At 35.2% G+C, this 14,685-nt stretch overlaps 1 protein-coding gene across 3 annotated transcripts in view; it reads right to left on the bottom strand.

Annotated features, from left to right (window-relative positions):
- The window catches only part of ARHGAP42 (Rho GTPase activating protein 42), a 289,588-nt gene that overhangs the window by 72,856 nt on the left and 202,047 nt on the right, over positions 1-14,685 (bottom strand). For all 3 annotated transcript variants that reach the window (XM_036081768.2, XM_078058735.1, XM_078058736.1), the window contains one exon: positions 8,811-8,921. In XM_036081768.2, coding sequence (XP_035937661.1) covers positions 8,811-8,921 — 111 coding nt within the window. The remainder of the gene's footprint in view (positions 1-8,810; positions 8,922-14,685) is intronic.

The raw sequence follows: 14,685 nt of genomic DNA, 5'->3' as shown, positions 1-14,685 counted from the left end.
TTACCAGTGATACTGTGAATGGCAGAAAAAAGTAAGAAAAGGAGCTGGGGGCTAGCATGAGAGTGAGGGGAAGAACTCTGAAGCAACTGATGCAGTAATTCTAGGACTGTTGCTCAAAATGAGCAGAAGAACTGGGATATAAAGGCTCTTATAATGGTATGATTCATTCCTTGTCTCCTAAGAAATTAAGCACTGAAAATCTTAGGGAATCCACTACCAAAACTACTAGAACTGATAAACAAGTTCAGCAATGCTGCAGGATACAAAATCAAGACACAAAAGTCAACTTTATTTCTATATACTTGGAATGAACAATCTGAAAATGAAATTAATTCCATTTATAATAGTTTCAAAAGAATGAAATACTGAGGAATAATTTTTAAGTACAAAATTTATAACTTGAAAAGTACAAAACACTGCTTAAGGAATTAAAGAAAGTTTAAATAAAAGGAAAATACTTCATTTTCATGAATTAGAAGACCTAATACTGTTAAGATGGCAATACTGCCCAAAATGATGTGCAGATTCAATGCAATCCCTGTGAGAAGCCCAGCTGACTTCTTTATGATAACTGACATGCTGATGCTAAAATTCATATGGAATTGCAAGGGACCCAGACCACCAAAACAGTCTTGAAAAAGGAGAACTAAGTATTTAGACTCACACTTTTCCATTTCAGTACTCAATACAAAGCAATGGTAATCAACACAACGTGATACTGCACAAGTATAGACATTAAATCAATATCTAAGAATTGAGAATCTAGAAATAAGCCCACATACCTATGGCCAACTTATTTTCAACAAGGGTACCAAGACCATACAATGGGTAAAGAATAGTCTTTTCAACAAGTGATTCTTGGACCACTGGATAACCACATGCAAAAGAATAAAGTTGTAACCCTACTTCACACCATAGACAAAATTAACTAAAGATAAGTGAATTGTGTGGTTATGTTGAATTACACCCCAATAAGACTGCTCGGGGGAGACGAACCATGAGAGACGATGGACTCTGAGAAACAAACTGAGGGTTCTAGAGGGGAGGGGGGTGGGGGATGCGTTAGCCTGGTGATGGGTATTAAAGAGGGCACATTCTGCATGGTGCACTGGGTGTTATATGCAAACAATGAATCATGGAACACTACATCAAAAACTAATGATGTAACGTATGGTGATTAACATAACAATAAAAAATTTTTAAAAAAAGAAACTGTAGGGACAACAAGAAATAAAACATAAAAGTTTTCTGTGAAGCTATAGGATTTATATTTTGTTATCCTCCATTTGTATTTTTGGCGTAATGTAGTAAGAAATTTCTGGTTGACTGAACTCAATTTTCATCCTGATATTCTGATATTATGTAGGCACAGTTTAAAAATCCACTGAAAACAATACTAAATATATCTTTAAAAAGCAAAAAAAAAATATATACATACTTCACATACACAGAGTACTGTAATTCATTGAAAGAAATCCAAATCTCATGTAATACCTCTCTACATTTGGCCATTGGAACCTTTAAGAAGATTGGAAACATAAGGCAAAGGCAAGGCATCAATTTTCATCCAGTACAAGTGTCCTGAGTTAAACCTGTACTGTTTGCTGTTCCTTACCTGGAGGAAACTTAGAGATAAATATCTTAGATGATAGCCTCGAAATAACTATTGAATGCTTTAAGTTTAATGCACAGATACCCAGAGCAATTTATTGAATGGAAATGAAAGAGTATAAAAATATAATCAAATAAATGAGAAAACTGAAAAAAAGAGAGCCAAAGATGAAAAGCAGCCTGGGGAGACAATTTTTAAAGAGGATGATGAAAGAAAGAACAAATGAATGAATGGACAGACATGGGCATAGATTCAATTAATTAAAAAAAAAAAAGGCAAAACTTTTTGAAATCATGGCATTAGCAGTCAAGAATCTGTGGAGTTCCTGAAGGCAAATTTCCAAGATTTGAAGGGAATGGAATTCAGATGAAGTGGCTGGAGGTAAGCTTGTGTGGTAAACAGAACAACAAAGAACTGTAGACAACAAGGTGATTAAAGAAGATGGCTAACAGACACATGAAAAGATGCTCAACATCACTCATCATCAGGGAAATGCAAATCAAAACTACAATTAGATATCACCTTGCACCTGTCAGAAAGGCTAAAATTAACAACAAAGGAAAAGACTGGTGTTGGCGAGGATGAGGAGAAAGGGGAACCCTCTTGGAGTGTTGGTGGGAATGCAAACTGGTGCAGCCACTCTAGAAAACAGTATGCAGGTTCCTCAAAAAGTTAAAAATAGATCTACTCTATGACCCAGTAATTGCACTACTAGGTATTTCCCAAAGGATACAAAAATACTGATTCGAAGGGATATATGCCTTCCAATGTTTACAGCAGCATTATGAACAATGGCCAAATTATGGAAAGAGCCCAAATGTCCATATGTCCACTGATTGATGAATGGATAAAGAAGAATCACAAACTGAGATTTTGTATATATGTATGTGTGTGTGTATGTGTGTGTACGTGTGTGTGCACATGCACGCATGAGCATATATATTCATCAGCCATCAAAAAGAATGAACTCTTGCCATTCACAATGACGTGGACAGAGCTAGAGAGTATTTTGCTAAGGAAAATAAGAGAAATATAATTTCACTCATATGTGGAATTTAAGAAACAAATGAACATAGGGTGAACAAAAAAAGAGAGAGGCAAACCATTAAACAGACACTTAACTATAGAGAACAAACTGAGAGTTGCTGGGGGTGGGGATGGGTTGGATGGGTGATGGGTATTGGGGAGGGCAGTTGTGGTGGTAGGCACTGGGTGTTGTGTGGGGTGATGGATCAATGGGCTCTGCACCTGACACTAGTATTGCACTGTATGTCGACTAACTACAATTTAAATAAAACCTTGAAACTACAAAAAATAAATAGGTAAGTCCAACAGAAGCTACATTTAGATAACGTCTTTACATGACTGATTTCTAACACAAAGTACAAGGGGACGAGTCAACCAAACCAATGCAATGAATTTTTCTTACTTTTCCAATATTCTATTCACTATCTAATTGCTTTTGCAAATTTCAGATTTTCAGTAACAGCAGCTAGAACTAAATCCAAGGACCAAAACAGATTTTAAGATGTATGATCTAAGGACAACTTTATTGTTTCATTTTTATAGAATGACTGTATTTAGGTTTTCAGTAGGATAGAAATTTAGCCTTTAGTCCTACAGAGTTTTGGGGAAAAAAAAATGACATTGTCTTATTTGCTCACTTTAACTTATCCTAAATTAAATTTTCTATATTAAAGCTAATGAATCATACTGAAAAAGAACACAAAAGGTTTAACTTTCAAGACCTGACTTTAACTTAGCAAGTTCATTGAGAGTCTCAAAATTATTCAAACTTTAGACAACCCAAAAAGTATTTTCTAATATGCTTCATGATATAATAAGCTAAAAAGCTAACGCATATTAAGCAGATTAAATGAAATTTTCCTTAGCAAGAGATTTAAAATTAAATTTAACAGACTAAGGGCAGAGTGTCAAAAACAGTATGTTTTAGTTTACATATAATGGTTTATTTTCATTTTTCATATTAATTTTAAAACATAATACAAAAAGACTAAAATGAAGTCTAAAAAGAATATTCTAATAAGAACATGCTCTTGCAGTATTTATTTGTTTCTTTAAATATTTTTATTTATTTGATAGAGAGAGACACAGCAAGAGAGGGAACACAAGCAGGGGGAGTGGGAGAGGGAGAAGCAGGCTTCCTGCGGAGCAGGGAGCCCGATGTGGGGCTCGATCCCAGGACTCTGGGATCAGGGCCTGAGCTGTTACAGTATTTAGATGTTTTAAAGCATGTTAAAATTAAAAATGTGTTTCTGAAACAGGTATATCTGGCTTTGAAGCCACAATTCATCAATACTGTTTTCATATCTAGTGCTAACAGTCAATGTGAGAGCTCAGTATTAACTGAAATCTTACTGATGCTAATGATGCACCAGGCACTTGCTGTGTGTTATCTGCATTGGATGAGCCTCAGCACAATCCTGGGAACTACAATTTTTACTCCCAATTTACAGATAAAAACCTAAGGCACACAGAGTTTGAAAACCAAGCCAGATTTGCACAGCTATAAGACTAGAGCCAAATTCTATCTTACTACCTCTCAGGCATTATATTTGTCTGTCACTACACGAGAAAGGGTATGTCAACTGCAGCCTGGGTGGGGAGGGGACAATTTTTTAAAAAGGATGATTAAAAAAAGGATGGAAGAATGAATAAACGGACAGATAGGTGCACTGACTCAAGCACCTTTACCAAAATAAAGGTCATCCTCATATTTTCTTCTAATTTTAAGGAATTAAAATAACTTTACAATACAATTTTCTGTAGTCATCCATTTTATTTGGTCAGAGCAAGTATCAAGGAAGGACTAATTGTTATAATCAGGTGGCCATTGAGACAGTACATGGTACTATACAGGACTTCACCTTTGGGGTCTGGATTCCTGGGTCTCCCTCTCCTTACGTTTGTGATCTCAAGCAACTAACAATCTTCCTGTGACTTAACTTCCTCATCTGGACATATAGCAACTACCTAATAATAAAGCAAATGGGCCGTGTGAGATAACACAGAGAAAACACATGACACAGTAGTTGCTCACAAAACATTAGTTCCAGCTAAGTATGCAAAAGAATGTAATCAAAAGATACACAAACTGCAGCTGAATGAACCATGAGGGAGTTAAGCCATAAAAAGTTTCTCTGGGTTCTGAGCCACAAACTTTCATGTACCATAATATATTTCAAATACACAGGGCTCAACTCTCTTAGGTAAGCTGTTCATGAAGCTTTTTCTTTTAACCTCTCAAAATTCTCATAAGCTCCAAGCAACTCTGAGAAGTCGCCGGATCAAGAGTCAGGAGATGGGGTTTTTCCCTCTCTGATCTTTTCCTCCCATTCTAGACCTGAACTCATATACCTTGTTGGCAAATCTGAAAGGATGAAGTCTAGCACTGTTTGACAGAAACATAATGTGAGTAAATGCAAACCAATGTGAAATTTTAAATTTTCTAGTAGCCACATAAAAAAAAAATTAAAGCAAGTGAAATTTAACATTTTACTTAACACGATTTATCTAAAATATTATCATTTCAGTACTTAAGCAATATAAAAGAAATTTTGAGATATTTTACATATTTTTTGTACTAAAACTTTGCAATCTAGTATGTGTTTTACATTTACAGCCCATCTTAATCTAGACTATCATTTTGAGTGCTCAATAGCCATACGTGGATAGCTGCTATCATACTGGATAGTGTAGGTCTAGAGATCAGTTAACTACAATCACTTTCTATATAAGATATGATCAATGGGGGGAAAGGCCATTAAAACTATATATCTAATGGAGAACTGAGTTTAAAAAGCAGATTTTCTGTATCTTTTAAAAACAATTATATAGTTTTATAAAAAAAAAAATACAAATGTCCCCCATTCTTCTATGTATTAGAACTGGCTTTTCCTTGAAATAATGACACTGTAGGAATATTTATTTCTAATATAGTAATATCCTCTTACCCAAGGTTTTGCTTTCTGTGGTTCAGTGACCCACAGTCAATCACGGTGTGAAAGCAGATCATCTTCCTTCTGACATATTAGATCAATAGCAGCCTAACAATAACAATATACTGACAATGCCTACATTATTCATCTCACTTCATCTCATCATATAGGCATTTTATCATCTCACATCACAAGAAGGGTGAGTACAGTAAGATATTCTGAGAGAGAGACCACATTCAGATAACTTTTATGAGAGTATATTATTATAATCATTGTATTACTAGTTATTACTGTTAATCTTTTACTGTGCCTGATTTATAAATTAAACTTTATCATAGGTATGTATGTATGTACAGAAAAAAAACATAGTATATATAGGGGCAAGACAAGTTGGTTTCAGGCATCCACTGGGGGTCTTGGAACATATACCTATGGATAAGATAGGTGTACTATTGTACCTCCTGAATATTCTGTAGAAATTTTAAGGCAAGTAGTAAGATCTTGACATTAATTGAAACAATGTAAAATTATCTCAAATATATCAACATTCTTACTTTAGGATATTTAGTGCCAACTATCATTCCCTACTTATAGTTTCTATTCTACTCTGTATCTTACAATCTATAGAAGATAGATCCCATCCTTGGGGCATTTTGCTTTACTCTAATATTTATTTGTTAAATAAATATGGGCCAAAACTAGAGTAGACTATTAGATTTCTGCAATATGAAACAATAATGCAACAGGAATTAGATTTTCTGTAGAACAAAAAGGGTAAAAACATTAAAGTTTTCCTAATTTTTTTTTATGTTTATAGCTCCTGGGAACTTTGTTTTTGAAATTTAAAAAAAATTACTCAAAATTAATTTGTAAATACATAACCTAAAGAGCAGCATGCCCATGTTTCATTGTTTCCATGCCCATTTTCTCATTACTGCAAAGGAAATTAAATAGAACCCCGTGGATGAAGCTGTGTGGCTAGAAATGAGAACAAGACTAAACTGATAGCACTATTTTGGTTTGGCCAGACATCCCAGTAAGAAAAATATAGCAGCCAAGAAAATATTTTGGAAGAAGGACAAATTTAACATCAGTTTTGATTGTGGTGTCACAAAAAAGGCATGCATTACAGAAGATTTATCAGACCATCCCAGTTTGGGATATGGTAGAGGGAAGGAAGAAAACACATTACAACTGAAGCACAATTTCCACCTCTCTACACGTATTACCAAAAGAATTTACAAATTCTTATCATTCCATCAGTCACCTGTAAGCAAACAATTTTACAGTCTTCTCCTTATATATATGATGTCATCTGACAGAATGGTCTAGTTCACTGTTCCCAGACAGGATACACTATAAAAGAGGCATTAACAGGGTAATAGACTACCCACATGTCCCTCTCCAGACCTGTCATTCCCCAGGGGAGAGAAAGAGGGGTGGTATTACAGGTGTGAAAGGGTCATTCCAGGTGCAAGGAAGAAAAACAACATAGCAGATGAACATAGTATCTGAAAAGAATGGGAGCAGGTAAGAAAGAAGTATGAAAAAATACCATCAGATATAATGGGCATACACCACAAGTTTAGTGTCAAGAAGACCTAAAATTCAGAAATCCCAAGAAACAGGTCCTAAGGAGGAAGTTTGTCAGCAAGTAGAGAGGCTTCAAAAAACCATGGTAGGATTCAGAGGCAGGACTTCGTCAATGAGAAGGGGAAAGGAATTTTAAGTACTGGTCATCTTCCTAGACTGGGGGTTGTTAGGCTGCCTAGTTTTCAATGAGCCACAGATAAGTTTCAGAAGACCCCCTAACTCATATAAAATTTAATGAGATCCCTCAAACATCTACTAAATAAGAGGCTACTAACTCATTCTAAGGAATTTAAGGGCTTAGCTGTTTGGCAAACAGAACTTGTAGTTAAGATTGTTACCCCAAATAAAAAGTAAAAATTAAATCCCTGAGCCTGCATTGTGGTCTCCAGTTCCTTAAATTTGTCTAGCTGAAGCGTTAGACTTGCCAAGTGCCCAGTTTATAGGAAAGAGTCAGGTTGCTTCAGCTGGAGGGAGAAGTGAAGCAGAAGTGGCTGGGAGCCAGGCAGGGACTAGAACTCTTCCCAGTCTTTGCTCTGCCTGTTTCCCACCATTCTTAGGCAATCACTGATGGGTTTCCATCAATAAATGAATTTCATCAAATTTATTAAAAATATATTAAATAGTGTCCTCTTTTTCCTTCTCCCCAACATCTCCACTAAAATAGAAACAGATATTTTATTTCTTATTATAAACAGATTTTTTAACAACTCACATAGAAAAATATGGATTAAATCATCTTTTAGATTATCTATGTATTTAACTATTGTTATCTCTTCATCTCATGGGACTTGAACATTATATACTAACAGAAGATTATCTTGACTTATAGAACTTACTTTGATTGATCACAGATGATGCATTATGAAGATGTCTACTCAGGCAATACTGTAACATATTATGGTAGTACTTGGAGAAAATGCTAAGAAAATGAAGTAAGCTTATAAAGACCAGCCACCTGCTCTTTCCTGTAATGCAATTTACATTAGGGAATCCATTACTTTTTACACTAACTTAAGAAAATAAATGACTTCATAGGGAAGTCAGGCAGATCCCAGCCTTGCAAGAAAGTGGAAGGGAACAAAGGAAGAAATATAACTTTATGTCTTCTCCTTTCACCTAAAGGTTTAGTAAATGGGTCGCTTTAGTGGTGAGCTGTATTTACTTAGGTATATATAATGTAAACCCTTTTAATTTTTTTTAATTTTTCCATTCATAAACTATTTTTAAGAGCATTTTTAGGTTTATATAAAAATTGAATAGAAGATATAAAGGGCTCTCATATATAATCCACCAACCTCCACCACACACAATTTCCCCCATTATTAACATCTTCCATTAGTGGGGTACCATTTGTTACAAATGATAACCTAATATTGATACATTATTAACTAACCTCCATACTGTACATTAGGGTTTACCCTTTTCATTGTACATTCTGTAGTTTTGAAAATGTATTCACTATTACAATGTCATATAGGATAGGTCCACTGCCCTAATAGTGTCCTATACTCTACCTATTTACCCTCCTCTACCCTTCCTGTCCCTTTTGGTTTTAAAAAATCACAATTTTCAACAGAAAAACATTACAAATTTTGTTTTCATAGGATGTGTTGTAACTACTATTTTGTAAGTAAACTGAAACTTACCGGCTCAACAAATTCAAACTTCTTTTTTTCTTGAACCTCTTGAATTTTAAAGACATATTCTAGTGATGCTTCATAAAAATTCTGATGTTCTCGGTCAATCTGTGTATCTGCCTAAAGAGTAAAAAAAAGGCAACTCATGACACAAAGAGTAATTATTGATGGTTCTATGTAGAAAAAGGACTCAAATCCTGTTCTACTCCAAAATCTTTATTAAAAATTAAGTTCTACAGGGCACCTGGGTGGCTCAGTCGTTAAGAGTCTGCCTTCGGCTCAGGTCATGATCCCAGGGTCCTGGGACCGAGCCCCGCATCGGGCTCCCTGCTCCGCGGGAAGCCTGCTTCTCCCTCTCCCATTCCCCCTGCTTGTGTTCCCTCTCTCGCTGTGTCTCTCTCTGTCAAATAAATAAATAAAATCTTAAAAAAAAAAAAAAATTAAGTTCTACAAAAAGTTTTAATATAGCAATTATTATTATGTTTTGAACATACAGAGATGAGGAAAACACAGTCCTTGCCCACCAGAGTTTATATGATATGGAGTGTGAAGATGGGAGGGAGAGTAAGTATACAACATTCACCATAAAAAAATATAAAGAAGGCATATAAATATATACAGAAATTTATGGGATCAAAGAAAAAGAAACTAAATTCAGGAAGAAAATGGTGGTGGTATGTGTTGAATCTTAAGATGAACAACTGGCAGTAAATAGTGAAAGATAAAAAAATAGTCACTCCCATGAAAAAGTAAAGAGGCATGAAAGACACTGACAGAGTTTGGCTACAGAGTAAAAAAGTAGAGGACAGGAGGGTGAAGTAAGGTTGGCATCACACTTTAAAAAATCTTGGATACTTTGTAACAAATTTGGATTTTAACTAAGGGAGAATCATTTGAGACTATTCAGTAGAGTCTCATCATTAAGTGAAGTCTTAGAAAGAGAATACTGGTAGCAGAACCAAAAAAAAAAAAAAATTCAATGGTTCTAGCCTAGTGAAATATGTTCTATCAATGTTATGCATATTTATTATGCATAACTGCAATAAGGTTCTATTGATAAAGTGTGGGAAAGTGTTGTTGAGATAATTCTACCCCCCCCTTTTTTTTGATGTTGCCTCTCCTCCATGCCCACTATCATCTTCTGATGTCCTCTTTAAAACTGATGTTGCTGGAGTGGTGGGGGGGGTGGGAGGGATGAGGTGGCTGGGTGATAGACATTGGGGAGGGTATGTGCTCTGTGAATTGTGCAAGACTGTTGAATCACAGATCTGTACCTCTGAAACAAATAATGCAATATATGTTAAGAAAAAAAAAAAAAAGAAGATAGCAGGAGGGGAAGAATGAAGGGGGGAAATCGGAGGGGGAGACGAACCATGAGAGATGATAGACTCTGAGAAACAAACTGAGGGTTCTAGAGGGGATGGGGGTGGGAGGATGGGTTAGCCTGGTGATGGGTATTGAAGAGGGCACGTTCTGCATGGAGCATTGGGTGTTATACGCAAACAATGAATCATGGAACACTACATCAAAAACTAATGATGTACTGTATGGTGATTAACATAACAATAAAAATTAAATAAAAAAATAAATAAAACAAACTGATCTTGATAGTAGAGAATCATGATTTTACTTTTCTTTCCCAGTTTTGTACTCTTCACTGCCAGCTGAGGTTACTAAAAGCAGATGAAAAGAAAAGAATGGGCTCTCTGGAGTACTAAGTATCCACGAACAATAATCTGGGAATAGAAAATGCTTTGGAGCCATTTTACAATGATAATTTCACATATAAAAGCTTTAAAAAATAAAATTAAGTTTGCTGGCTTGAACATCATAGCATATTAAAATATCATTTGAAACACCTTTAGTAATAATTATTTATTTACTATAAATTTATTTATATAAATAAAAATAACCCAATATTATTAGCAACTCATTAGAGATTTTTAAAGTTGAGAATTCCAAGTTTCCAAACTAATATACAAAAGAACATATAAATCAGGTAGAAAATTTGGACCAGAAGCTTCTCAGCTCCCAGAAAATAGTTTAGGATATATATACCAAGAAAATCAGCATTCCATATAAATCGCTGTATTTTCTTCTTATCACTGTTTAGAAGAACACAGTATTTACAGAATGAATGGTAAGGAGGTATTGGTGGTGGTATGCTAATCAATGTTTAACAACTGGGTCTCTGGCGGGAATGCCTGATTTGCAGTATATGCTGGTTTCTGTGGTGTAAATATTCCCAAAATAGCCAGTTCCAAACCACAAACCTACTATCACTGAATGTGGAAATTAGAAAGAGATAAGAAAATCAGCTCTCCAAAAGAAAGCTCCAGTACAACACTGGGTGTAAAGGATGTGAGAATATTCCAATCTCAAAGATATCATTCTATGCCACAAGTTACCTCTGAAGCTTTTCTTTACTTTAAAAAATAATGGCATTGATTGTATAGACAGGCACATAGGAACAAACTAAAATGTTGAGACACCTTTACAGCATAAGATGGCTATTTGCGGTCAAGAAAGCTGTGAAAAAAGAGTTAAGCACAGCAGTCATGAATGCTCAACTGAAAGGCCTGTTTACAAGGCTGGTCCTTGCTGGCATCTGGGAATGTGGATTTCAGGAGGGTACCTACCACCCTAACAGGTAAGAGTAGCTCACTGTCCCTAAATCGTGCCAACAGTATGATTTATTTTGAATACCTGTTTTCCTTCTGGGAGTCTGGAATTTAAGGATATGACAAGCAGAGAGTACTTATGTGACCAGCCCCCTATAAAAACTATGGGCACTCGGTCTATAGTGAGCTTCTAATAGACAACATTTTACATGTGTTGTCACAACTTATGGCTGGGGGAATTAAGCATATTCTATCTGTCTCCGCTGGGAGAGGACTCTTGGAAGTTTGTGCCTGCTTTCCCCAGTTTTCATTCTACGCACTTCTGCTGATTTTTCTTTATATCTTTTCACTGTAATAAATCATAGCAGTGAGTCCTCCTAGCAAATCACCAAACTTAGGAGTAGTCTGGGGTCCCCTGACCTAAGAGTATTAAGTAATTTCCTCAGAAACTTATTGCCATGCACAATCTCATATCATCAAAAGACAGGGAGTGGGGGCACAAAGAGGGATAAAAGAAAATAATTGTTTTTACCGTTTGCCAGTAATAGATGTTTTCCATCATCTCCAATCTAAACAACTATATTCAATATACCAAAACTGCTTTGAAAAGTCATCCAGAATGCACAGAGCTTAAGGAATACTACAGTTTAATTATTTTCCAGTACAAGATTTAGAAAGGCTTTCTTTTATTTAAGATGACTCCCTTTAGTACTTAAGCTCAAAGCGTGTGGTTCACTAGAAAGCACTTGCTCATATATCCACTAGCAACTGTTGCTATGTATTTTGTACTGGATAAGTAGGATAACCATGTAATTTATTGTCCCAACTTTTAAAACTAAGCGGGAGCATTAGGAATATTTATGCCAGAACAATATGTATAAACTGCTGTTTACAAGACAAAGGGGACAGTAAAGTCATCCTGCTAAAAAAAACAAGTTAATTTCTTAAGAAAACCATATTGTTCTGCAGATATATAAATTCTTCCCCAACTACAATAAGCTACCTACATCAACTTAAGGAAAAAGCTTCATGTGGTATTTGTCAAATCACCTCCAGAGGAGAAAGAATTTAAGCTGGACTCTGAAAAATGAAGAGGTTTAGAATGGTTGGAGATAAAAAAGAGAGGAGTTTGAAAGAGGAAATAGAGTCAAGAAAAGTTATGTTTCAGTAGATTGCATGGTTTGGAATAATAAGAAATGAGAGTTAAGGCATAAGATAGAATGAGTGCAAACTTCATCATATGGACAGGACAAAAGCTTGAGGAAGATGTTGATTTGCCAAAGCAGCATTTCAAGAAGATTAAAGTGAGGACAGTGTAGAATATATTGACTAAAAGGCACGGCTGAGTGCATGTGATGATAAAAGACCATTTATTTGATAGGGGTAAAGGTGTTTATATACCCCAGTAAGAAAGAGAAATTGAAAGATGTGGGTGTGAGAAGCAAGGGGGAGAAAAAGTAAAAGATAATTTTGATAACAAGAAATAATACCAGCATTAACAGAGAATTAAAGAAATGAGAAGTAGGAGCAAATTTGAGAAAATCATGATGGGAAATTTCACAAGGTCACTAAGAATTGATAGCCTGAAGTCCTGGGAACCAGCACCAGCTAGTGCAGGTGGTAGGTATGATGAAATCATGACCCAGAAGACACTCATTAAGATGCTACAGAGAGTACGGAAGAAGATATTTCAGGGACACATACACTATAACAATAGAGGCATAAAGATAGAATCTAACGGATTCCCTTCATTTAGGAGGTGGCGATAAGAGGAACCTGTTGAAAGACTATTCAGTGATATGTGGAAAACCAAAATCTGAATTTCTATAAGAAACTCATTTTCTCCTTTATTTTTTTCCCAGATTATAAAAGAAAAATATATTCATTATTGTAAGCTTACTCATTATTCATTATTAAAACATAAATATAAAAATAAGAATTATAATCCTACTGTTAATATTTTGATATGTAACATACACAAACGTAAATAAACCTGAATAATACTGCACATTCTGGTTTAAACTCTACTTTTTTTCCCCACTTTATCTAATGAATATTTTTCAACGTCTTTAAATAATTTGCAAATAGAACTTTTTACAGCCATATTACATTCCATTTTCACCAAGCTACATTGGTATACTTACTCCAATCATTCATTTGTGCCATTTCAGATGTTTCTAAATTTTTGCACTGTGAATAACTCTTGCATCAACATATTTATACAATTTATTGTTTTGCTCATGACTGATAATTCCTCCTAAGTAAATTCTGGCCAATACAAATCATTTCAATTATCTTGCACATTTAAACTTTGTTGAAGTAAGTTGCCAAATTTACCTCAGGATTGACTGAGTTTATGTTCCCACTAGAAAAGCAAAAGTGTACTCAGTTTCTCATACCTTCACTAACTATGTATATTACCTTCTCATAAGTTATAATAATATCCTGCTACAATTACTAAATTGCAATGTTTTCTTAATACATGTGATACTGAAACTTAAAATATTTATATAAAAAAAGAAACTTAAAATACCTATTATGGTTTATATTTCTTCTTTGATGAAATAACCTTTTATATTCTTTTTAAAAATTTTTAAATTTTAATTCCAGTTAACATACAGTGTTACATTAGTTTCAGGTGTAAAATACAGTGGTTCAAAAATTCCACATATCACCCAGTGCTCATCAAACAAGTGCACTCCTTGATCCCCACCACCTATCTAACCCATCCTCCCACTCACCTCCCCTGTGGTAACCATCAGTTTGTTCTCTATACTTAAGAGTTTGAATCTTGGTCTCTCTCTCTCTCTTTTTCACCTTTGCTCTTTGTTTCCTTTTTAAGGTTTGTATTTATTTCCAGTTAACATACATACTGTGTTTCTTAAATTCCAAATATGAATGAAATCATATGGTATTTGTCTTTCTCTGACTGAATTATTTCACTTAATATTATACTCCCTACCTCTATCCACATTGGTGCAAATGGCAAGATTTCATTCTTTTTTTTTTTTTTTAAAGATTTTATTCATTTGAGAGAGAGAATGGGAGAGAGAGCACGAGAGGGGGGAGGGTCAGAGGGAGAAGCTGACCCCTGCTGAGCAGGGAGCCCGATGCGGGACTCGATCCCAGGACTCCAGGATCATGACCTGAGCCGAAGGCAGTCGCTTAACCAACTGAGCCACCCAGGCGCCCAAGATTTCATTCTTTTTTATGACTGAATAGTATTCCATTACACACACACACACACACACACACACACACAC

The sequence above is a fragment of the Halichoerus grypus genome, chromosome 11, assembly GCF_964656455.1.
Source record: "Halichoerus grypus chromosome 11, mHalGry1.hap1.1, whole genome shotgun sequence".
Lineage (NCBI taxonomy): Eukaryota > Metazoa > Chordata > Mammalia > Carnivora > Phocidae > Halichoerus > Halichoerus grypus.
This window is presented reverse-complemented; position numbering and strand designations above follow the sequence as displayed.